Source organism: Anabrus simplex, chromosome 1, assembly GCF_040414725.1.
Source record: "Anabrus simplex isolate iqAnaSimp1 chromosome 1, ASM4041472v1, whole genome shotgun sequence".
NCBI classification, from domain to species: domain Eukaryota; kingdom Metazoa; phylum Arthropoda; class Insecta; order Orthoptera; family Tettigoniidae; genus Anabrus; species Anabrus simplex.
In genome coordinates, this window is record NC_090265.1 from 812589436 (window position 1) to 812615595 (window position 26160).

General features: G+C 41.8%; 1 protein-coding gene across 1 annotated transcript in view; it reads left to right on the top strand.

Moving 5' to 3' along the window:
* Positions 1–260: 260 nt before the first annotated feature.
* Positions 261–26160, top strand: part of LOC136873766 (cytochrome P450 4C1) — a 55815-nt gene continuing 29915 nt past the window's right edge. The window contains exon 1 of the mRNA XM_067146973.2: positions 261–1392. Coding sequence (XP_067003074.2) covers positions 304–1392 — 1089 coding nt within the window. The 5' untranslated portion in view covers positions 261–303. The remainder of the gene's footprint in view (positions 1393–26160) is intronic.

A 26160-nucleotide genomic window follows, 5' to 3' on the forward strand; every position in this document is an offset into this window, starting at 1 on the left:
CCGTGCCAGGCTTCGTACCACTTTTCAAATTTCGTGTCAGAGCAGGGAATCGAACCCGGTCCTCCGGGAGTGGCAGGTAATCACACTAACCACTACATCACAGAGGCGAACGTTATTCAACAGGTAGCAACACTGGGTGTCACTCCTTCATTGCTGAAGGCGTGTTCTGAAGCCTTCAAAACCCGCGCGCCTACTGGCAATCAGTTCCCCACTCTCTTCTTCTCCAGTCCCCCGTTTATACAATGGCTTAGAAGCCTGCTTCCGCTTCATTCGTAACCAAGGTGTAGTTGACTCGACCGCAAGATGAGTATTCTCCTGCTGTTTTTGTTGACTGTTTGCGTGTGGTGTATCAAATTCTGGTGGTCGCGTCGACGTCTCCGTGAATTAGCGGCTCAAATTCCAGGTCCTCCCACAATACCTCTTCTGGGCAACATCCATTATTTATTTGAAGGGCCGGAGAAAGCATTCTATCTTATTCGCGATTTAGTTGACCGATACGAACGCAAAGCATTTCGATTTTGGATGGGACATTCACTTTACATATGCACTACAAATGCAGAGGATGTGGAACAAATCTGCGTAAAAGAACGGTTTCTAGATAGAGACCGTATAATCATGGGAGCTTTAGAGAAGTTTTTCGGGAAGGGGTTATTAACCTGTGAAGGTGAATACTGGAAACATCAACGTAAGGTCGTCGCCCCATCCTTCAAAACATACGTATTAGAGAGCTATTATTCAGTTTTTAATATACAAGCTTGCAATTTGGTCAATCAGTTAGAAAAGTTCATCTGCGGGGATGTGTTTGATATCTATGAGGTGCTTTCCCTTTGTACTCTTGATATGGTTTGTGAAAGCACTTTGGGAATTAGTATTAAGGCACAGGAAGGAGAAAATAAGGATATAACGCATTTTATTTTAAATATATTAAATATTGGGTATAAACGTGCTACGAGACCTTGGCTAATGTTAGATACAATCTTCCATCTGACTGATACAGGGCGAAAACATAAGGAAGTGGAAAAAATTCTCTACGACCTCAGTGATAGCGTAATTCTTAATAAACTTCGAGAATCACGCAAGAATAAAGAATCCGAGCAGAATGATGAGAAAATAAATAAAAGATCATTTCTAGATATCTTAATCAATTCCTCTGAAAGTGAAGGTGCTAATCTGTCAAACAAACAATTAAGAGATGAAGTGATTACTATACTATTGGCTGGAATTGAAACGACTGCCAACGCCATGTCCTTTACTCTTCTGCTGCTGGCGTATCATCCCCAAATACAAGAAGACGTATATCAGGAGCTGAAGGAAGTTTTTGCTGACGACTGGGAGCGACCAGTGACACCAGAGGACGCGAAACAGCTGCAGCTTCTGGATCGAGTTTTTAAAGTAAGTAGAATTTTGTTAAATGTGTTTATATTTATTTACGGTACAAGACACAAAAGTGAGGTTTTACATCCGAAGTTCGAACGAATACTTGAAACATTTTCGCCTTTGTAACACCCAGTACTCTACTCTACCGTGTTGAATTTAACTTTTTATTGAAACAACATTTAATGAATTTGTAATAATCAGTTCAGTGTCAACCATTGAATATCATTCAAGAATCAGTATCGACTCGCCTGCATGACGTAACGTAGCCATCCATAGAATATCTAAGTAACAGTTTTATATTCTCTGTAGAAGGGTTCTGGTAGTGTGTTTTAGTTTTGGTAGAAGTTTAGTGACGTAAGTAACTGCAGTATCTTACATCTTTACTTTCCGTGTTATTCCGAATAACGTTAACATATAAAATTCGACTCGATGTGAAATAGAACCAATAGGCACATCGACATATCCGTTTTTCATGCTGAGACAGAAGAGGTATGGAAAAGTGCATGTTTTTAAACCTTCTTCTCGACTGCTCTCGTTATTAGACATTCAACGAAGTGAGGGAATTTCCCTGCAGTAAGGATTTCTTTAAATTACTAGTACGTAAATCGGCCATGGGTCACGCTCATCTACGTCGAGAATCGATCCAAGGAACGTGAGCGGCTCGAAACCTTACACTACACAGCCCAAAGAAGACTCCCGTTAAATATAAGCCACGAACTTGCATGACAAAGTGCAGAAACTCCCTATATCCACTTTTTTGCTAAAATTACTTAAAGGTAGTTTTAAGCTTAGTATACGAAGGCGTACAATTTGTGCAGAAAAACAGTAAAATTTTCACGGAATTCAGAGACACTTCATGTCCTGGGTATGAGAGATTGCTGCACGGTACAAGGCAAATGTTGGCAGGCATGTTATTTATGTCAGCTGAAGGTTTCGTCCGTTTTCTGTTTATTTTGTGTTCTTAGCCTTGTAAACAATGATGTGTGAACCGAGAGTCATTTAATGGATCTTGATTCCAGAGTTTCACGCTGTGCTTGTTTCCATTGCATTGCCCCCCTGAGGGAATCGAAAGTTAAAGACCAGGGCGGCGGACTACCCAGGACAGGCTTCGGACGTTTCAACGCCATGCCCGAAGTCATCCTCCCCGAATGTCACCCGCTCCGATCAGGGGTCTCTGTAGCCGAAGCAAGCAGCCAATGTGGTCATCAGGTATTTCGCGGGATCCGCTCTTGAACGTTGCCTAACATGAGATGATTGAGGCAAAGAGCACCTTGCTCGTAATCTTTCATAATAGCATGTACCCCATGGCGTATACAGAGTAATAAGTATAAATAAATGGATAATAATATCCTCTTCTAAAATTCGGTTGTGCGAGAACCTTAGTTGTCAGGCAGATATAAAAAATGTTGGCAACAAGACATAACGACCTCACCTCACACCACTACACTCCAGCGACAGCTCGGGTCTTATGCCGCTTAAAGGAATTACTACAGCTAATGTAGCCAGAGTTGCCAAACAAGCCAGAGCAAGGAAAAAATAATATGGAATTCATCATTTGTCATTTTGATGTAAATTGAGTTGTTATTATTATTATTATTATTATTATTATTATTATTATTATTATTATTATTATTATTATTATTATTATTATTATTATTATTATAGCTCCGGAAATTAGGCATGAAAAAAATAATGTTAATATTGTATTATTGCGATGAAAGTAGGTTATGAAGTTACGAAAATAACCACCTGAATACTAAAACGCTAATTTAAACCACACATAAAACTGGACTAACTCAGTGATAGGGCGACGGGATAGTAATCCGAAATTGGGAGGCGCCGGGGTACAAATCCCACCGCTGCCTTTTCTTGAAATGATTTATGTGGTTTTACATTTCAACTCCAAAATATCCACAATAATAATAATAATAATAATAATAATAATAATAATAATAATAATAATAATAATAATAATAATAATAATAATAATAATAATAATAATAATAATAATAATAATAATAATAATAATGGCGTATGGCCTCCGGAGAGACATGGTGCAGGTCTTTTTCTAGTAGACGGCCTATTAGGCGATCTGCATGTCTGTGAAGATGAGGGCCCTACCTACGATGATTTCTAATGTTGAATACGCCACACACGCCCAGCCCCCGAGCCATTGGAATTAACCAATTAAGGTTAAAATCCCCGACCCGGCCGGGAATCGAAACCGGGACCCTCTGAACCGAAGGCCAGTACGCTGACCATTCAGCCAACGAGTCGGACATAATAATAATAATAATAATAATAATAATAATAATAATAATAATAATAATAATAATAAATAATTTTTTGTTGTTGCTATTATTATATAACTCTCTACAAAATAAATGATCCAATTACCCAATTTTATCCCACGAATAGGCTGTACACTTTGTAATGTAAACCATTTTTAAAGTAATAATAATACTTCTCCGCCTCTGTGCTATAGTGGTTAGTGTGATAAGCTGCCACCCCCGGAGGCCAGGGTACGATTCGCAACTCTGCCACGAAATTCGAAAAGTTGTACGAGGGCTGGAACGGTGTCCACTCAACCCCGGGAGGTCAACCGAGTCGAGGGGGGTTCGATTCGAACCTCAGCCATCCTGGAAGTGGTTTTCCGTAGTTTCCTCACTTCTCCTCCAGGCAAATGCTGGGATGGTACCTAACGTAAGGACACTCCCAATTCCTTCCCTCTTCCTTGTCTATCCCTTCCGATCTTTCCATCCGCCACAAGGCCCCTGTTCAGCGTAGCAGGTGAGGCCATCTGGTCGAGGTACCTGTCCTACTCCGCAGTTTTATCCCGACCCAAAATTTCACGCTCCAAGACACTGCACTTGAGACGGTAGTGGTGGGATCCCTCGCTGAGTCCGAGAGAAAAACCAACCCTGGATGGTCTACTGATTAAGAAAGAAAGAAAGAAAGAAATACTTTATTTATACTGACTGAAGAGAAAACTGAATTATTATTAATTAATTATTGGCTCCTCCGTGGCGCAGATTTTAGCACGTCGGCCTATGGCAGTTAAGTGAACGCAATACACTTTAAGGCGTTAACTCCCACTTTAGGGTGTTTTGCATACCATGAAAGCTTCAAATGAGTTGGATTATTGTTATTTATTAAATTTTGTTGTTTATAAGTATTTGTTATATGGAAAGAAAGGCATTTTATTTGAAGTGTGGGTCCCTAGAAAGACTATTAACCATTAATCCATTAAATTTCTTCTTATTAAAAATTTACCTTAATCCTTCTCGCAAGAATCTGTTAGCTGTATGCAAATCTTCCTGTCAAAAATACACTCGATGTTCTTGAGCTATTTTCTATTTTATCCACGTGGCTGATGTAATTTCTCCACTTGTCAAGTGTCACGAACATTCAGGCTTCCTTCACTGATTGAATAGTCTCCTCCAATAGTTTCTTTCTTAGATTTTGAGTGCGGTCCTCCTTTTTTTAAAAATCTCCGATCACACCATCTCAATGGGATATAAAATGCAGTGGTGTGGTGGTATGCGCAAGACTCTGTGTCCATAACTGGCTGCCAATTCTTTTACAAACGTTTTTCTTTCTCTCAATAGGCGTGTTCTCCGCAATAATTTAGAGAAGTAGGCCTACTTTAATTATAGGAATAGGCTGAGGTGCAGAAATATTTGTATCGATCATATATTGAAGGATTCGATATTTATTCAAGGATTGATTGGGTTTAAGGTTAAATACACGGATGTGTAGGAGGCATTGCGCATAACTCTCATAGATGGTACTTCTAAGCGTTGTAGTATTCTCTCTTCAAAACAGTTTGCAAAGTTTTCCGATTTCATGGTAATCCGCGGGAGCATCCGCCATTTTAGCTTGTGTGACTAGAAGAGCATCACTAAGAAAACCAAACCGTCCACCGTAATGAGCAATAACAATTCTATCGCCTTCGTTGTTACCGCATGATTCACACAATCGTCTGTTCAGTTCTTCATTCTGCAACAGGTACTGTCGAACCACGTTTCATCCAGCATAACCTTGGGCCAAACGATCTTGAATATCTTGAAGATATCTGTACCGCCAAGCAATTATTTCAGATTTTTCAGCCTTAAAACACTTTTTGGGTACAGACAGCATTTAAACCCCATACTTTTCAGAAAGCGACAAAGTGTCTTCGCCCATACGGAAACTGAAAATCTGTCCAAGCTGTCTTTTGTTTCACTGATTACGTTAGTTCATCTATTGTTGGAGATTTGCCGTCCCTATAATACTAAAAAATTGTTCGACGAAGCAAGTCCGGAGTAAAATAGTCTATTTTATCAAATTTAAATTTCTACTTCTGAACTTTCTTTTTAGTGGGGGTTTCATAAGCAATGAAATCACTGCTTTTAACTACATTTTTCACCGTAGTAGTACAGATTCCTGTCGCTTCCGATGCTAAATTATTTAAATTATTATCAGTGATAACACCACCATTTCCTAAAACACCTCCTAAGAAATTACGGTTTGTTTTCGTAATTTGACACCTCTACCAATCACATTTTCATCACTTTCACTTGGAGTTTTTTGGTGGAAAAGAGGAAGAAGAAGGTCCAGGCAGATGATTCAATTCCGCTTCATTACACTGTGATTCTTGATTTACCCACGGTCGAAAGAAGCCGACATATTGCTGCTCTTGCACGCTAAACTGATAAGTTATAAATATTACAAATGTCACTTATTCCATAAATTACTGTTAATAATGCTCACTGCAGTTATATTAAAGCTTAAGTGCGGCCGCTATGCACTATTCGGGAAATAGTGTGTTCGAACCCCACCGTCGGCAGCCCAGGAGATGGTTTTCCGTGGTTTCCCATTTTGACACCAGGCAAATGCCGGGGCTGTACCTTAATGAACGCCACGGCCGTTTCCTTCCTACTCCTAGCCCTTTCCTGCCACATCGTTGCCATGGGAGCTATCTACGTCGGTGCGACGTAAAGCAACTTGAAAAAAAGTTCTATTAACCTACTGACATACTATTTTTAATGCACCGAGCATGCGCATGTATAAATTTTTTCACGCATAAGATACAGTTTTACACTACTAAGATTTGTACATGTAATCCACAACATACTGAATTCTAATCATGCAATTGATGTGATTAAATGCAGCACCCATAAATACAATCTGAAAGCTTTCAATGGTGTGCAACACCCTATAACACTCCGCGAAATGCAAAGCCACCAAATACTTTTCACACTCGCATCTCATTGCCTTCTCCTTGCCGGTATTGCATTCAACACAGGCACGGCCTGATTTGGGGTTAAAAACCTTGTGAAATGTATCCAGTGAACTCATACCGGGTGAGTTGGGATTTTTTTCTGCGAATAAGTGATCGACAAAACCGTTCCTTTCAGTAGCTATCTCATCACATAAAGAGTTGTGAACCACGTGTTGAGAAATGTCTAGAGAGGAGGGATCTAGAGGGAGGGTCCCGTTTATGATGGATTTTGTTCCAGAATTTCATATAAAACCATATTTGGAAGGTTTATCACCTGCTTTGCTCCATTCCCAGCCATCTTCCTTTGTTTCTTTTGTAGGCAGGGTGGACTTCATATCATCGTCACTTCAAACGCTTCATCACTCTCACGTGAATTTTTTGGTTACCGGTACCGGTATGCTGCTGTAACTTTAATTGCTAGTAAATACAATTGTATAATTTTCTGAAACTATATCACTGCCCAGTTCACTCTGGCTATCCCATATTCTACAGGTACATTCGATTTTATTCCTTGTAATACAATGTTTATTAGGGTCGGCCATTTCTACTGATTATCAAGCTGGTAATCACCCTACTTCGAGAGCGATTGCCTGCTGCGTGATGCATTACATGATGTTCATTCTAAATTCAAGGGAAAGAGCAGATTCTCAGCTTTCAGAAGGTACACAGGATGCCATGCCATCTATGGACAGAAGGCTTGAACTAGTTTTACAAAGCTTACCTCTCAGTAGAGGGGAGGCCTAAGATTCACCGCCATCTAGCACCATTAGTGACGTCACGCAAAGCCGAATATAACCGACTCCGCTCCGACCTAAACAGTCTCTTACTGTATCACCCGACAGGGGCCAGCGGTGCGCGCGCACTGGGACTCACATTAGTGTATCATTTAAGAAAATACTGAAATATACACTTTTACTGCAGTACGCATGATGACATGAGTTCATCCCCAGTAATTATTATTAAAAGTAACTTGAAGTAGGCCTATATTTTAAAATTCGAAGTTCTTTTCAGAAATATAAATACAAAGTACACAATAAATTTGATATAAAATATCACTTTGTCAGAAACATAATGCTGAACTTCAGCGGGATAGGAATATATCATAAAATAATTTTATTCAGAACTGTTGTGTTAGTTTTGTGTCTGCAGTCAGAATCCTTGGAAAACTCTCTGTAAATAAAGAATATTTATTCACTGTTACGAAAAGAATATTTTCATGACAGCAAACGATATGTTTAAAATTCAGTGTAACTTTATTATTGATGTAAAACGAAGATTCGTTTAGATACCATTTTTCAATAAATAATAAAATTGTACAATACAAGACACAGTTATTATTCGTGAATAGCTAGTTATCTCCCTTGATGTCTTTAGTTAATCTCCGTTTCAACCTAAACCTCGTAATTATCTCTATTTCTGTTTGTATCTCCATGACAGTGAGAAGGTGGTGGTGGTGATTATTGCTTTAAGGGAAAATACAACTGAGCAACCATCAACGCTTAACAAACTGATCACAGAAAGAAGTCGGACACTTCGACAAATGAAGAAATCGGCCAAAGAAAGACAAAGGGTCACAAAGGGCGTGAAAATGAAAGACTTCGTAGCATTCGCAGATGTAATACCGCCGGGGTCGGAAGTGAACAGGAGTTGATCAAGAGAGGTTGCACAGGACTGATGAAAGTGTGGAGCCTAGCACAACTAAGTGGAAGCAACGCCAGGTCCCAGCTAAGGGCCTCGTGGTCGCCAACCCACGCTCCCAAGCTGAAAGCCCCAGGGACCCCTTTTAGCCGCCTCTTACAAGCAGGGGATACAGTAGATATTATATTCTATAGACCCTGCAACTTTAGAGGGTACAGGCGCGCAGCTATGAGCTTGCATCCGGGAGATATTGGGTTCGAACCCCACTGTCGGCAGCCCTGAAGAAGGTTTTTCGTGGTTTCCCATTTTCATATCAGGCAAATGCTGAACCTTAATTAAGACCATGGCCGCTTCCTTCCCATTCCTAGGCCTTTCCTATCCCATCGTCGCCATATCTGTGTCGGTGCGACCTAAAGCAAGTGGTAGAGAAACCTCAGAGGGCTCCATGAAAGCCGTCATATATTACCAACAATAAGCCTATACAGTACTTCAGTGTAAATTTAATATTAAAGATTTCTATATTGGATAGGCCTATATAATTCAGAATTTTTAAAAATAATATGCATAGCTATAACACATTAAAATGTTTATTTAACACATATTATTCTACGCTGCTGTTAGCTCCGTAGCTTAATGGTCAGCGTCAAGACCTCCATTTCCGAACTTCATTGGTTCGATTCCCGGCTGGGTCGCTTTTAAACTGCATCTAGTTAATTTAATTCGGGGACTGGGTAGATTCTTTTGATAGTGGTTTAACGTCGCATTAACGCATTTTCAGGGCTGCCGACGGGGCGATTCAAACCCACCATCTGCCGCATGCAAGCTAACAGCTGGCCAACTAACTCGGTACTCGTAATATTAAATACACCCCTCCACATATATTTGGCGTTAGGAAGAGCATCCGGTCGTAAAGCAGGCTCCAGTTCACATGTGCTGCACAGTTGGCACCCGACCTCACAAGGATGTGGGAAAAACGGAAGAAGAATAGGAAAATTCCATGGCACTATTGCTTTCCTATTGCATCTGTTATAGCTATGCACATTATTTTGAAAATTTCAGAAATGTTTATTTGTTTAAAGGGGCCTAACAGCTGGGTCACCGGTCAAATTCAGAATTAGTATCCAATCTAGGAATCTTTAATATTAAAGTTTCACTGAGGTACCGTCCGACTCGTCAACTGAATGGTCAGCGTACTGGCCTTCGGTTCAGAGGGTCCAGGGTTCGATTCCCAGCCGGGTCGGGGATTTTAACCTTAATTAGTTAATTCCAACGGCCCGGGGGCTGGGTGTTTGTGCTGTCCCCAACATCCCTGCAACTCACACATCACACATAACACTATCCTCCACCACAATAACACGCAGTTAGCTACAAATGGCAGATGCCGCCCAACCTCATCGGAGGGTCTGCCTTACAAGGGCTGCACTCGGCTAGAAATAGCCACACGAAATTATTATTACTGAGGTAGCGTACTGTATAGGCTTATTGTTGGTAATATATAAGGTCTTACATGGAGCCTTCTGAGATTGCGGGGTCTGCAGAATATAATATCCATGATATCCCCTGCTGTCGTAAGAGGCGGCTAAAAAGGGTCCCTGGGGCTTTCAGCTTGGGAGCGTGGATTGGCGACCACTATGCCCTTAGCTGAGTCCTGACATTGCTTCCACTTAGTTGTGCCAGACTCCACACTTTCATCAGTCCTGTGCAACCTCTCTTCAGCAACTCTTGTTCACTTCCGACCCCGGCGGTATTACATCTGCGAATGCTACGGAGTCTTTCATTTTCACGCCCTTTGTGACCCTTGTCTTTCTTTGGCCGATTCCTTCATTTGTTGAAGTGTCGGACTTCTTCCTGTGATCAGTTTGCTAAGCGTTGATGGTTGCCCAATTGTATTTTCTCTTAAAGCAATAATCACCACCACCACCTTCTCACTGTCACGGAGATATAAACAGAAATAGAGATCATTACGAGGTTTGGGTTGAAACGGAGATTAACTAAAGACATAATTTCTAGGGAGATAACTAGCTATTCACGAATAAAAACCGTGTATATTTTCTTTTGTACAATTTTATTATTTACTGAGAACTGATATCTAACCGAATATTCGTTTTACTTTAATAATAAAGTTACATTGAATTTTAAACATATCGTTTGCTGCCATGAAATGAATATATTCCTATATTTTTGCAGAGATTTTTCCGAGGATTCTGACTGAAGACACAAAACTAACAGAACAGTTCTGAATAAAATTATTGTATGGCATATTTCTATCCCGCTAAGTTCAGCACTATGTTTCTGACAAAGTGATATTTACAGTAGTATCAAATTTATTGTGTAGACGTACTTTGTATTTATATTTCTGAAGAAAAAACTTCGAATTTTAAAATATACTTCCAGTTATTTTCAACAATAATTATTACTACTGAGGATGATCTCATTTCATCATTTATAACATTCGTGCTACAATGAAAGTATATATGTCAGTATTTTCTTAAATTATGACAATGCGAGTCCCATTGCGCGCGCAACCGCTGGCCTCTATCGGGTGATGGAGCGGAGCGGAGTCGGTTATGTTCGGCTTTGCGTGACGTCACGCGTGGTGCTAGATGGCGGTGAATCTTATAGACCTCCCCACAGTAGACCGCCTGCCAGGCGTCTGTGCAGGACGAATAGAAGTACATAGTGTGACGACTTCTGCTGTTTGATATGTTCCTACACTACGCGGCGCTGGTGTAGGTAAACAGGGATCAGCTGTCCCTGAACATGTGATTTTAAATGAGGTCTGATGTGATTTAATTTGGAATTTATCGTTTAAATAAATTATTTAAAACCGTGTGTTTATTATTATTATGTTTCAGTAATGTGCATTATCTTTACTGACCGATGACTGTGTTTATGTGCGATCTGTGTTTTGTGCAAATTAAGATAATAGTGCTCCTTGTTTTGAAAGTAATATGTGACAAATTCGTAGGAAGTATTTTACATTTAGTAATGGTTTAATGACATTACTTCTGAAATTGGTTCGTCAGTGTCTTAACGAATATGTCAAACGGGTGTGTGTGTGTATAGAGCTATTTCATTAATTCACCACAAAATCAAACTCAGTTGCAATTATCAGCTCTAACCTTTAAAAAACACATGTTCGACTGTTAGTGTACATGCTGCGTAATATAAACACATTAAAACTGCAGGCACCCACATGATGTTACGTACCGGTATGTCATACATATGTAATTCCTACATAACTACTTAAGTTAAATTATATATTAACATGCTCAAATTAATGAATCTTATCAGCACTTCACCCCATCATTCAGTTAACTGGACACCTTGGACATTTTCTGGGTATGTTTTGCGGTCGTACAAGCTTGCATTTCTTTCCGTACTTCTTTTGTTCGGGAAATAAAATCGGCATCGTATGTAATGAAAAATTAATTTTGGTACCAAGTCCTGAGCATGTTCAGTACAGCACCCAAGTCTATAAGAAACAGTAATTGAAGGTAAACTATCCAGGCATTCTTGAAATATTTCACCCCATTATGCTTCTTTTACACTAATATTTCTCACAACAACTTCCTCTACATGAGAAAACATCAATAATAATTCACTCGATGGATAAATAAGATAGTTGGATGCATTAAAATATTATTCTAGACTTGTTAGGTCCTCCCCTGTATTGTTTTGCATAGAACCAATACATACTGTACAGCCTATCACTTCGCTTGCATGTTTAACAATATACCCACTGAACTGATGAATGACATTAATTTTTGAACTGGCGAAAGGAGCTATTTGTTCATCTTCCCAACTTGATAATGGTGGACCGAGCTAGTTGGCCGTGCGGTTAGGGGCACGCGGCTGTGAGCTTGCATCCGGGAGAGAGTGGGTTCGAATCCCACTGTCGGCAGCCCTGAAGATGGTTTCCCGTGGTTTCCCATTTTCACACCAGGCAAATTCTGGGGCTGTACCTTAATTAAGGCCACGGCCGCTTCCTTCCAACTCCTAGGCCTTTCCTATCCTATCGTTGCTATAAGACCTATCTGTGTCGGTGCGACGTAAAGCAACTAGCAAAAAAAAAAAAAAAAAATAATGGTGGCTGATCAAAGGCAAGCGTGCTGTAATTTTTTTCCTGAACTGTACTTGTGATTTTGGCATTCTCTGTGACAACCAGCTTTTGCCATGGCTCTAATCTGACTGAAAAATTATGTTAAGGGTACTATCACTTTAAGGCAGATGTTGACGTGGGATAGCCTTCGACCACTTTGAGAACAGAGTGGGATCTTTTGGGGGTGAAACAAAAATGACGCTTATCATTGGAATGTTTATTGTAACCCGAATTACAACCTGGGACATTGCAAGTTGTAGGCATATTCACATGCGGTAGTAAATTGAAGCATGTGTCAAAGTATACGTCCTACTTCTCAAATGCATAATCTTTTTCACTTTTCAGTTCATGAAAAGTTAATGCCAGCTATGTTGCACTTATACAACTGGAGAATGTATAAAACTACTGAAAAAGACCACAAACCCGTTTGCACACTTCCACAGTAAGCCGACGAAAAGCGCGCGTACTTGGCCCTTTGATCGACAGCAGCGCTGCAGGTGGCGGAGAACATGTACACCGTGTCTGTTAGCATGTGATTCAGAGGGAGTCGTCACACTATTAATTTCTATTCGTCCTGGTCTGTGTATGAATGGTCACTGCACGCGCGCCGTCTGGCAGGCGCGGCAAGGTATGACAATGAGTTAAAACAACGTGCGTGTCCTGACAGCTTTTAGCGTGGTAGTTCCAGTTGGCAGTATGTATGACAACTGGTTTACCCGCTGCTCTCCTGCCAGCCGCAACTTCCGTCACCATCCGTACGTAGCAGTACTGCGGGCGGTCTGACACAGGGACACTCTCTAACTAGCAGTCCATTCGGGCTGATTCACGGCACGCCACAATTCTCATCTCCGCGGCGCCACAACACACACAGCACCGGCACATGGGACTACCCAACGCCACGGTCACTCACCTTATGGGTGACGTAGTTCTGTGAAGATCCAGACAGCTGCACGAACCAGCACAGCAGCCCAGTAGTCAGTTCCTAAAAGAGCAAAATGAAAGAGAAAATAAATTTGTCTTACGGCTACTTTGTCTGCTTTCCGCTGGTCTAGGTGGCTTCTCTGGCTTCCACCGCTCGATTACCGCAACTTGGCTGGTGGCGAGGTACTAGTCTAGTACCAGGCGGCGGCCTTGTTGCTAACAGTAAGCTCTCCCTATTTTTAAGTCGACTAGCAGCCATCATAACTTGCAACGTAGCTAGGTTCGATAGCCGGCCCCACTGTGAGACTCACCGAAACCTGACGGTGACAACATAACCTTGGCTCATAGTGGTAAGCCGTTGCGCGGTTCTTTTGGTCCACCCTAGGGTGTTAGAACCCCCCTCCCTTACACACAGTATTACTTTACTACTGCGGAATGACTGAATTTTTAAACCGACTACCGTAGGCACTGCCCCACACCACCACATGGAGACGCTATTAGCTCTCTTTTTTAAAATTAAATTACTGCCCCCCTAAAGCCTATGATATGGCTAAGTTTGCCAACCGCAACCCCCCTACTGAGGGAAACACGCCCCCCTTCTCTTGTCGCTTCAATTAAGCACATCGGGCCGCCCCGAAAGCGCAATAAAACTACGAATACCCGTGCGGCTAAATAGAGTTACTCTATCAATGAACCGGCCACCCACCCACGATGACAGCCCTAACCAGCAGTCTACGACTACAAACTGCATCAGACCTAAGGGTTCACAATCTCCAGCCTCCATGAGGAGCTTTCCCCATTCGCCATTAGCCAGCGAAGACCGAGGTAGCTCTACTGACACAGACGCCAGCTCCACTGACGTAGAAACCTTCGACTCTCGGGACATGGTTACCATTATCCGTAAGGAGAGGAAGAGTCGAAGGGCCAAAACTCCTCGACCCCCTTCTCTCCCTCAACCTAAGCCTATTCCTACCAAGAACCGGTACGAGGCACTCAACCGCCCCTCAACTAGCGCCATCCACGCTCCACACCTACCTACTAATATCTGTCCCCAGAGGAAACCCTTCACCCCTGCCACCCAGACTCCGAGGCAGCAAGCCACCCCGAGCCAACAGGCAGAAAACCAGGAGCGGAACAACAAAGACCAGCGAAAATCAGGACTCCACCCATGTACGTCTAAGACGTGAAGGACGTCAACGAATTAATCCGGACCCTACGAGAACACTAGGTGAATACTTCCACGACGGCGTTAGGGTGGACACTAAGGTATCAGGAGGACTACGAACTGATTACCCAGATCGTCCGTGCTCGTACATGGTAATACCACTCCAGTGCACTATTAGACAAGCGCTATCGCAAAGCGGTAATCAGAGGGCTGCACTCCACCCAAGATCTAAATGAAGTACAGGATGAACTCGTTGCCCGCGGCTATGACATAGCGTCTATCAAGCAACTCACTTTTCAGAAGTCAAAGCAGAAAATACTCTTATTCCTGGTCACGTACAATGATACGAATTCCCAGGAAAACTCCATCTACGAGATTAAAATCCTCGTAGACAGCATCGTAAAAATAAAGAGGTATCGTGGTCCCTAGGGTCTGGTACATTGTTACCGTTGCCAAGGTTACGGGCACGGTTCATCAGGTTGCCACTGCAATCGGAAATGTGCCATCTGTGGGAAACCCCCCTACGCTACTGATTGTCCTAGGTGCGGGCAACAAGAGTTTAATCCGACCTGCACCAACTGCGGAGAAAAACACACCGCAAATTACAGAAAATGTAATATTTACCTAAAAAATATCAATGGTAATAACAAACAGACTACCCTCCGGTAGGAATGGTGTCCCCACCCCCTCCCGCATCCGTAACACAGATATCAGGAAGGAAGGTGTTTCATTTGCCCAGACTATGAACCCGAACCCTCACCCCTCACAGCCTACCAACACCCCGGCCCCTCCTCACCTCTCAACCGAAAACGTTCCCCCTCCCCCGCTATAATACCGCCCCTACCTCTAAATCCCTGCGAGCTCAAGTAATCGGTCATCGGATTACGTTGAGCTCATAAAAATGCTAAGAGACCCCTCTATCAAGAATACCATCTCCCTCATAATTACCACCCTCAAGCGACTCCGCAGAGCCACAACAGCGGACGATAAGCTTGAGACGGTGTCAGAAGCCGCCCTCTCATGGTTCAGTGATGGGAACTAGGCCCTATACACGACCGCAGCAATTAAGAATCCTCCACTGGAATGCCGACTCACTTCTACACAAAACAGAAGAACTCGCTCTCAGAGCGCAGGAACTACACACAGACATCATCTTGATGGGTGAAACCCACCTCAAACATCCTAACAAAATACACATAGAAAATTACAATCTGTATAGGGACGACCACCCCGGTACCAGAGACGGCGGACGCACGTGCATATTCATCAGAAGAACACTCAAACATACACGAATACCGACACCTGCCGGCCTTGCCACTCTCGCGGCCACGATATTAGAAGTAGAGACCAGTAGAGGACCCTTAACAGTTGCATCGTGCTATCTACCGCCTAAGGTGACGCTTGATACCGAGAACTTTAACAAAGTACTGTGAGTCAAACCAAGAATAAACCTCGCAGGAGACCTCAACAGCAAGAATACTAGATGGAAGAGCCGAATGAACATCTCTCGAGGAGAAGCCCTTGCCAGGTACTGCTATAGTAACAACTTCCTACATGGCTCCACCGACAAACCCACATATTACTCTTATAAACCTAACAATCTACATGACTACCTAGATATAGCCCTTTTCAGGAACCTAAACCTATACCCTACCCTACTCACTCAAGACTTCCCAGATTCTGATCATAAATCGGTCCTCCTCACTCTTGATGCAACTCCTACTCATGAACCTGACGTCATCCCACTCCACCTCCGCTCTATAGAGTGGCAACTCTACCGCAGTACCCTGAGCAATAACATCAACGGCAATCCCAGCATTTGCTCTAAGGAGGATATCGACGTTCTTGCTATACATTTCACAAACTCAGTACGGAATGCAGCTAACTCTTCCACCGTGGAACCGACAATCAGAAAACCTAAGACTAGGACAGGACACGCAGAATGTGGAAAAAAATCAAGGATCTTCGCCTGAAAAATCTCTGGAATCGCCAAAGACGCAACCTACGCGTCATGATGGAACATTACCGTAGAGCTGCATTCCAATCTAGGCTACCTGAATTAAGTGCTACCGACGGCTCTGTTTACCGCATGGCTCGTCTGTCTACAGGTGCTACGACAGGCATACCCGTTCTCCACGGACAGCAGGGACTAGTCTACACAGACAAGGAGAAGGCTGAAGCATTGACAGAGACGTTGGAAACAACGTGCTCTCCCAATACTGAACCTTCTAATGACGACTTTAATGACGAGGTGGAGGAAAATCTGCTCGAAACAGACGACCCCCATCCGCCTATAGAGTCTAAATTTGTCACTCCGTCTGAGGTCATGTCCCACATTAAAGGGCAAGAAAACAGGAAAACCCACGGCCTGGGCGAGATCTCAGCGGTGTTTCTAAAGAACCTCCCTAAGAAGGCAATTACGTATCTGACGAAACTATTTAATGCTATTTTCCGCTTCGCAAATTTTCCAGGTAGATGAAAACCTGCGAAAATTATCATGATTCCAAAACCAAAAACTAACCTGACGTTCCCACAGAACTACAGGCTTATCTCACTCCTAACAATCATCTCAAAACTTTTTGAAATGATTCTCCTATCCTGACTCCAGACGATTATTGACGAGCTTAATCTTGAGCCAGATTAACTATTTGACTTCAGGAAAAAACACGCCAGTACTCACCAACTCCTTAGATGAATAGAGAACATTATTATAAACTACAATGACAATAGTACACCGGACACTGTTTTCTGGATATCTCACGATACGGCACGATGGTCTCATTTTTAAAATGAAGAAATTCGGTTTCCCTTTCTATCTTACGGCTCATCCAGAGCTACCTATCTGAGAGAAAATTTCACGTCTCTGTTAGGAAGGCGCTATCTACTTCCAGGGATATCACAGCTGGAGTGCCCCAAGTTAGTGTGATTGCTCCCACCCTGTTCAACATTTATATATCCGACATGCCTAAACCTCCAAAGGATAAGCTCTACATACATGCTTAAGACACGACTCTCTCCGCGGTCTCATGTCAGGCACCTAGAGTCGAACAGTACCTGCAGGAAAGCCTCTCCACTCTCGAGCCCTGCCTCGGAAAGTGGAGAATGAAAATTAATATAAATAAGTGCCATGCACTTTATTCACTAAGCGCATGGACCGACTCGAAGGCGGTCTGAACTTCATCGGAGAAGTAATCAGATGGTCTTCGAGTGCGAAGTACCTAGGTGTCACCCTAGACCGAGGACCGACCTTTCGACAGCATATTTCACAAGTTGCGCCCATGGCCCACAGTAGGATCTCTAAATTATTCCCTTTATTGAAAGCTGAAAACAGTCTATCTCCAGAAAACAAACTATTACTGTACACTTCACTAGTACGACCGCTACTGAAGTATGCCTGCCCTATACCGGGCACTGCCGCTGATTGGCACCTGGATACGGTGCAATCCGTTCAGAACGGGGCCTTTCCCTTTATTACAGGTGCCGATTGGTACGTGCGTAATGTGGACTTTCACGAGGAGTCTCACATTACAACTCTTAGGGATAGAAGACGGAACATGGCTGCCAAATTATACAGCAAACTACCCCTAGCGAGTAACCTACTAGTAAATACACTAGGTATCTACGAAACCCAAGGCTTCAAATACAAGAGGCCAAATGTTATCTTGGATTAATCAGCGCCTAGCGCTAGGCTACACACTGGTCAGCCATGATTCCAAATTCCGTATTCTAACCCGCAACCCAAACCATTCGGTCAGTGGATAAATTTTAAGAGGACATTCAAGACCGGAACCGGTCCTCAAGCCATAAACTTCACAGCCCTGTGGCGGCAAGACTGTGTAGGGGAAGTCCGTGTAATTTGGACCACTTAAATTTATACGTCCATAACTCTATTGACTGTAATAAAAATTTCTCAAATTGTATACACGACAATTAGTACAATGTATCAAATTATTTGGTGAAAATAAATGTTAATATTGTCTTTAGTATCTTTTGAAAGTAGTATTTGATCCAAAATTTGTTATCGTGTAATTTGAACACTTACAAGTTACTTAATACATTCATTATGAAATGATAAGCAATAAAATACTGCACTAAGAATTGTGTTCGTCACTTTTGGCATGTAGGACGATGACCGAACAAATCATGCTGAAATTTGGCGTCATTTTCATGAGCCCAGTTTTTGCAACTATTGCACTGAATCCAATCACCATCATAATTCTTCTCACATGCAATTCAAACAATTTTTTTGACATTTTTGCGTTTGCAGTGAACAGTTTCTCGACCACTGCTCATCCCGAAGGCCTGCAGATTACGACGCATCGTGTGGTCTGCACGACGAATTATCTCGGCAGTTATCCTTGGCTTTTTCGACTGGAGCCTTCATTTGACCGTGTGATACCTCCTCAATTGTAATCACGTAGGCTGAGTGTATCTCGAATCAGCCCTCAGATCTAGGTTAAAATCCCTAACTTGGCCGAGAATTTTATTTTTAATAATAATATATCTGTCCATTCTCTCTGTTTATAAACAAGTTTATAATTATTCCTCAACCATAAAGTTTACAAGTTTGCACCTGAAATAATTAAAAATTAATAATTAACACATGAGAACATCAAGTTGTATACATAATATTTGAACTGAAAAAAGAAAATAACTTTTTCCCTTTTCACACTCGGAGCAGCGAATGTACAGTGTGTCTGTTGTCTTCGTTGTCGTAAACGTTCAACAGTACTCAGTTATACTAAACGCTTATTCTGTTGAGAAATTTAAGCCCATCGAAATTATTTAATGCCACACTTTGTTCATGTCTCCATTGATATTACATCAAACATTGTATGCAAAGAAGCTCAATAAGTCATAAATAAATTCCACGCGTACGAAGTCGCGGGCACTGCTAGTTTACATATATTACAAATCACGGTTACTAGACTAGACGGTAGGAGTCATCAGTTGGGTGCGCAGTAGCAAGACACGCCTCCTGACGAAACACGGTCCCCATGTTCGCTAAACGAAGCAGAGCGCTGGAAGTTCGCGCTGGTTACCGGTGGCGAGTAGACGTGTGACTATCGGTGACAGAATATTACTCAGTGTGGTGTGCGAGTAGGTTCGGCGTTGGTAACGTGTTTCGCCTTGCTTAGCTTCCTTGGGAGCGGTACGAGAGTTTGTGAGTATTATATGTATTAAATTCCCAACTCACTCCCCATCTCATGGCGGAGTCGAGCGGGGGACAGAGTATGGAGGAGGAGTCTGTTGAAGTTGATAGTCGTGAGTACTCTATGGATAATACCCTTGTGTTAAATGACCCAACCCCATCTGATAGTGAGCGTGCTCCCTCGACTAAGGTTGATGTGTATTCTATTAAATCTGAAACGCAGACATACGATGATACACATACGGGCCCCTATCTAGTGTTTGTGGAGGCCATTGATGAAAGTAAGAAATTGGGCAGCATACATCCCATGGCTTTGGGAAAAAACATTTATGACCGTAAATTTGAGGGTGTAACTCAAATTGCTAGGCGTGGTCACCATAGGATTCAAATTGAGTTTCAGACAAGAACAAAAGCTAATCAATTTCTCACCAACCCTATCTTAAAGGAAAAACGTCCTAAAGCGTTTATTCCTTCCGCGTCACTATATAAGATAGGAGTTATTCGAGGAGTGGATAAAGATTTGTCGGTAGAGGAAATTTGTCAGGTTGCTGAATCGACCGCCCCGATCGTTGGAGCTCAGAGAATGAAACGACGCTCCGTTCAGGAAGGACGGGTCAGTTATATTCCAACTGGCACCATTAAACTCACGTTTCGTAGCCAAACCCTACCTGCCTTCGTTTCCATTTATCGGGTTCGTACCCACGTCGAACCATTTGTCTTTCAACCGTCGATTTGTAGGCGATATCAAAGATATGGCCATACCAGAAAAAATTGTAGGGCTCAAATCCCTCGATGCGCAAATTGCGGACACGATCATGAAACTACAGAATGCATGAATCATAACAGGCTTTGTTTCAATTGTTCCGGGAAGCATTCAGTAGGATCTCCTCAATGCCCAGAACATAAACGACAACAGGATATGAAAAAAAAGGCAGGCTTTGAAAGTTCCTCCTTTATCCTCAGAGTCCTTTTTTACCCTAGTAGCCAATAGATTCAACCTCCTTTTGACCCTACATCAGTTTCCTCCACTCCAGAAATCTGCGCCGGTTCCGCAGAATCAGCAGCCCAGAAAACGTAAATTTACGGCGGTTGTCTCATCACCCACCCCGAGTCCGGATAGGTCGCCAGGTTATGATGTCCAGCGATATCGCGAACTCCTCAAAATACCTCCCTCGGCTACACCTGCAATATCTCCCAAACACTTCGGTTCCGTCCATGCAGGTTGTGTCGCCTGAAACCGCAAAGCCAGAAACATCCCGGGCTTCGCACCCGGTTTCGAAATTAATTACCGTTATTTCAGACAAACTAGGTGCGTATGCTAAAGCAGCTGAGCACGATGCCACATGGTCAAAAAGGCTCCTTACTCTGCACGCGGAAGTTGTGTCTCTTTTATCCGACATAGAATCTGATGTTTCACAGAATAGGTCTTCTAGGAATGCAAGTAGTAATGTCACCAAATAACACGACCTCCCTCCGATAATTGCTTTATGTTTACCTCATATTCTCTTCATTCCCAATTTCGAGGTACCTAATTCATTGACGTGTTAGGTACTCGATATTTCGCCCGTAGTTGCTTTGTTCATTTCTTTTCTGTCACCCATCCAGTCCACTAGTTTAGATACCTTTATTTATTCCCTAGGTGTTGACCCGGTCTGTTTGTGATTGGTAGAAAGTAGCCAAGTATCGGTCGCTTTGGCGTGAAGATTAGTCCCCTTGTGTCCTTGTGTTTTCCTGTGTAGTTGTTTTGTCGTTTCATTCCTTAATTTCCCCCTTTTTTTACACTTTATACTTTATGTGTCCGCCTCCTCCATACTTTGGGTTTGTTTATAGGTTACGTGGCTGGGTATACCGCTCTCAAGCGAAGCCCATTCAATTATAAAGACAAGACAAGCAGAGCGCCATTAGTCTAGTGATGGTGTTTACCTTGTCAACAGCGTAGGGGTTTAATTTTTCTGTGCTGTGCTGTGCCATGGTATGTTGTGCTGTCGCCGGTTGCTCTAACCACGATAGACACCAGAAGGATTTAGACATTAAATTTCATCGTTTTCCAAAGAACAGTGACATTAAATTAAAGTGGATTAATGCCTGTAAACGGGCTGACTCACTAACTATTGAGAATGCTCGCGTGTGCTCTGTACACTTCGTCAACTCGGACTACATAAGGGACTTGAAGGGTGAGTTGTTAAACCTTCCAATTAGACGTGATTTAAGGCCTGAAGCAGTACCAGATTTAAATTTGCCACCGAGTAGTAATGATTTAGCGAGTCCGTCCTGTAAAAATCGTGAAATAAGGGCACAAAAGCGAAATCATCGTAAGGAGATACGGCAAATTTTACTATAGCAGGCGCCAACTGAAGCAGAAAATATTAATAATGCAATCTTGAGGAAGGAATTAGATGACTAAAGTAAACATCAGTGTTTCTGTAATGAGAAAATTGGTGAAGTGACTGCAGAACTGGAGTTAATTAGACTAGAAAATTGTGACTTAAAACAGCAAAATAAGTATCTTCAGGGCCGTCTTAGTGCAGCTAATACCTATATAATAAAATTGAAGTTTTGGGGGGTACTTTTTCTAAAAATCAACAGCAAGCTTTAGTAAAAGGTAGATGCTCAAGCTGGTCATCTGAGGACATTGTTAAGGCGGTAACCTTACGGTCTATATCATATAAAGCATAAAAAAACTTAGGCTCATGAATTCTTACAAGAGGTGTAAACAAACTCCTAATGAAAAAAGGAAAAGGGCGAAAAAAATATTTAAAAAGTTGTTGGACAGACTGATTTAAAAGTAATGTAAAACAACCAAATAACATGTAGATGTAAATATTTTGTGTGGTACCTATATATAAAGTAAATTTATGTGTATAGTTTTACCACCATAATAATAATTAAGACCGGACGAGTTGGCCGTGCGGTTAGGGGCGCGCGGCTGTGAGCTTGCATCCGGGAGATAGTGGGTTCGAATCCCACTGTTGGCAGCCCTGAAGATGGTTTTCCGTGGTTTCCCATTTTCACACCAGGCGAATGCTGGGGCTGTACCTTAATTAAGACCACGGCCGCTTCCTTCCAACTCCTAGGCCTTTCCTATCCCATCGTCGCCATAAGACCTATCTGTGTCGGTGCGACGTAAAGCCACTAGCAATAATAATTAGGTGTATTTATTAAGTGTTTTTAAATATTGAACTTTTGATCGAATTTTCTGACTATGAGGGTTTTCTCCGTAACACAGGTCTATATGGCCTAAGCCTGTGGAAGCCTCTTCCCCCCCCCCCTCCTCCCAAAAGAGTGACCCCTGAAATGGTGGAAGAGGTTGACGTTTCTTCAGGGGCTTTTTACCAACATTCCACCGGAATGTACACATTTATAAATAATTACTTATACATAAATATAATATTAGGTGTTTACAATAATAATTAACACCAACAATCCCCCAAAACAACGGTAAAAAGCATCCCGTGCGATTGGTCATGTTTCTTTAATTTTAGTAATTAATTTTAGAAATAAATCTATGTATAAAATTGTTCTAAAATCACTGGATGGCTAGAAAATACGAAAACCGAACCGTAAATACTTTATTTGCGAGGCGAAAGATAATTTAATACTGAGAAAGCTACCGGAATAGTTCGTTAAGCGCAGTGATTTTATATTACTTGTAATGATCTGAAAAATACTCAAATAAATTACAACATAATTATCTACACATAACAACTGGCAATTATATTATCAAAATTGAAAAAAAAAAGCAAGTGGTTAAATAAAAACAAGCAAATCATTAACAGAAACGCACAATTACAATGGGTCGCGTTCACTGCAAGCCCGGCAGTGGGGATCAGATGACGTCATCAGCCAAAGCCAGCCTGCGCGTGACCCCTACCGTCTAGTCTAGTAACCGTGTTACAAATGGCTGCCCAACGTGAGGCTGAATGATTGGTACATCTGTTAGGCTTATGAGCATAGGTGCACTTGTCAGGTGTGGATGGAATTCTAAAAACTGTGTTAGTGAATAGCCGGCCCCGTGGTGTAGGGGTAGCGTGCCTGCCTCTTACCCGGAGGCCCCGGGTTCGATTCCCGGCCAGGTCAGGGACTTTTATAGTCCGCACACTTTATGTTGGTGCATTTGTGTACGGGGTTGAGGAGTAAGGAGGGAGGTGTCCCGGTATCGATAGTGCTGTCTGGTGCTGCCAACCGAAGGAAAATGAAATCTGAATTGAATCGAGAATATGATCGATCGATACGAAGTTTCTAAACCGTTATCATCTTAAGCCAACAACTATGTCACATACACATTATATAACATTATAAAACATTTCTCGATGCGAATCTTGTTCCTAGCATGAATTCTATACTTTGGCTTTGTTGTGTAAACAACAACAGTACTAGTACGTAAAGTGTACGCCAGATGTCGCACAACGATGCTTAAGCGATTCATAGTTTGTGTTTCAAAGGTTGCCAGTACGAATCTCGAAGATCGCCGAGGTCGACCGATTCAGCACTAGGGTGTAAATGCACCAACATAAAGTGTGCGGATAATACCTAGACCTGAGGGCTGATTCGAGGTCCACTCAGCCTACGAGATTAGAATTGAGGAGCTATCTGACGGTGAGATGGCGGCGCCGGTCTATAAAACCAAGAATAACGGCCGAGAGGATTCGTCGTGCTGACCACACGACACCGCGTGATCTGCAGGCCTTCAGGCTGAGCATCGGTCGCTTGGTAGGCCAAGGCCCTTCAAGGGCTATAGTGCCATGGTGTTTGGTTTGTTTTGGAGGTAGTGAATTGTTTTATACGTACGTGATATGTATTTTGGATGGAGTATGAAGAAGTGTTTTAGCGAGACGAATATTATACAATTGAGGAATAGAGGTGTTCTTAAAGTTTTTGGTACTATGAATCAGGACAAGAGATGTCAAGAGAATTCCACCACATCGGTTCTATCCAATTTAAGGGAGAGTAGCGCAATGGCTAATAGTAGTAAATATTAATCGGCAAGAATAGGTGAGGAATCGAGTAATCCGACTGAAACTCAGCATGCAGGGATTGTTAAGGAAATGGTTGAAGGGGAGGCTTCAATTTTCAGTATGCTTCAATCGCTATTTGATGAGTTGTCCAGTAAGATCGATAATCTGAGTGTTGAATTAAATGAACTGTCTAGTATGATCGATGTGGGAGTAAAGTGTTAAGGGATGCATTTAACGCAGTTGATAAATTGAGGAGGGAAACCGATGATCAGAGAGATTTTGAGAACAGGGGGCGTGATAAAATTAAGGAAGACGTGTCGTATGACCTACTCTGTGCTAGTGGTGATGATAATAGCATTATACGATTGATTTTCTTGCTAAAGTTTCTGAAATTGAAAGTGATGCTTTCGTGAAGGTGATGAAGTTTCTTTAGTGTCTGGAGAGTGTTTCCGGAATATACATCAGAATGAGGATCTTTTTGTTGATTTAGGTATACAATTAGATCGATTATGTGTGAAAATGGTGACTTTGAGATTAATGAAACTTCTGGTAAGAGCATCGAGAGTAGCAATGTTGTTGGCATAAAGGTAGTGAAAGTAGGAACCGATACGGAAGGCGATGAAGATAGATCAATTGTTAGGGCATTGAGTAGTAATGATAGCGATTTCGAAATGAATTATGGTAATGATTACAGTAACAGAGTCAGCGTAAGTGAGGGAACGTGTGCTAAATGTGGTATGAATGAGCTTGAGGTAATTGAAGTAAGTACTACGCCCTTCCCGCGTCCAGTTGGTGTACGTAAAAGGAATCCCAGCCAGCTTTTCAGGGTGCTTGAATATATAAGTTATTTCGCGTGGGATAAGAGAATACGCCTAGTCTTTCAGTCTACTTGATGGACGTCTCCATCCGACGCATCAATGGGTCGACATAATTACTTGAAAACTCCGTGTCTTAACTCTAATATTCCTTGTACTACTGAAGAAATCTATAAATAAGACTTCGAGTAAATTTTAGCTACTACTATTTATTAAAATATAAGCATATTGGAAGAGAACAATTAAATGGCGTTATTGAAATCCAAAATCGATTGAGTATTATACAGCTGACTCATCTGATATATGACCTCATTTACCTCTGTTACCTCTCTTTATCATAACTGAGATAGGCTAGGCTTTATTTTATTTACAACATTGCTGAAATGAAGTTACCAGAAAATACAATCTCATCCTGGGGAATTTAAGTTGCTGTTCTTTATATTTAACATCCATTCCTACCTGAAATAATTCTACCTATTCATATCACAGTTCAATAACAATTATGCTTGATATCTTTATTTCTGAATTGTATCATGAAATTTATTTTTATCGTTAGCATTGGAAACTCGACGAGTTTCTTGTTTAGTTCAGCCAATATTTATTGTTCTTACTATTTTTTATCATTCAAAAGATATGTCCTGAATTCATATTTTATTAAAAATAAGACAATCACAATGCCAAATATGTCATTTATAACCTTATATGATTTAAATAACTATAAGATGTCGCATGTGCCAATTAGTATTAGAGATCTCCTTCTTGAAAACATTAA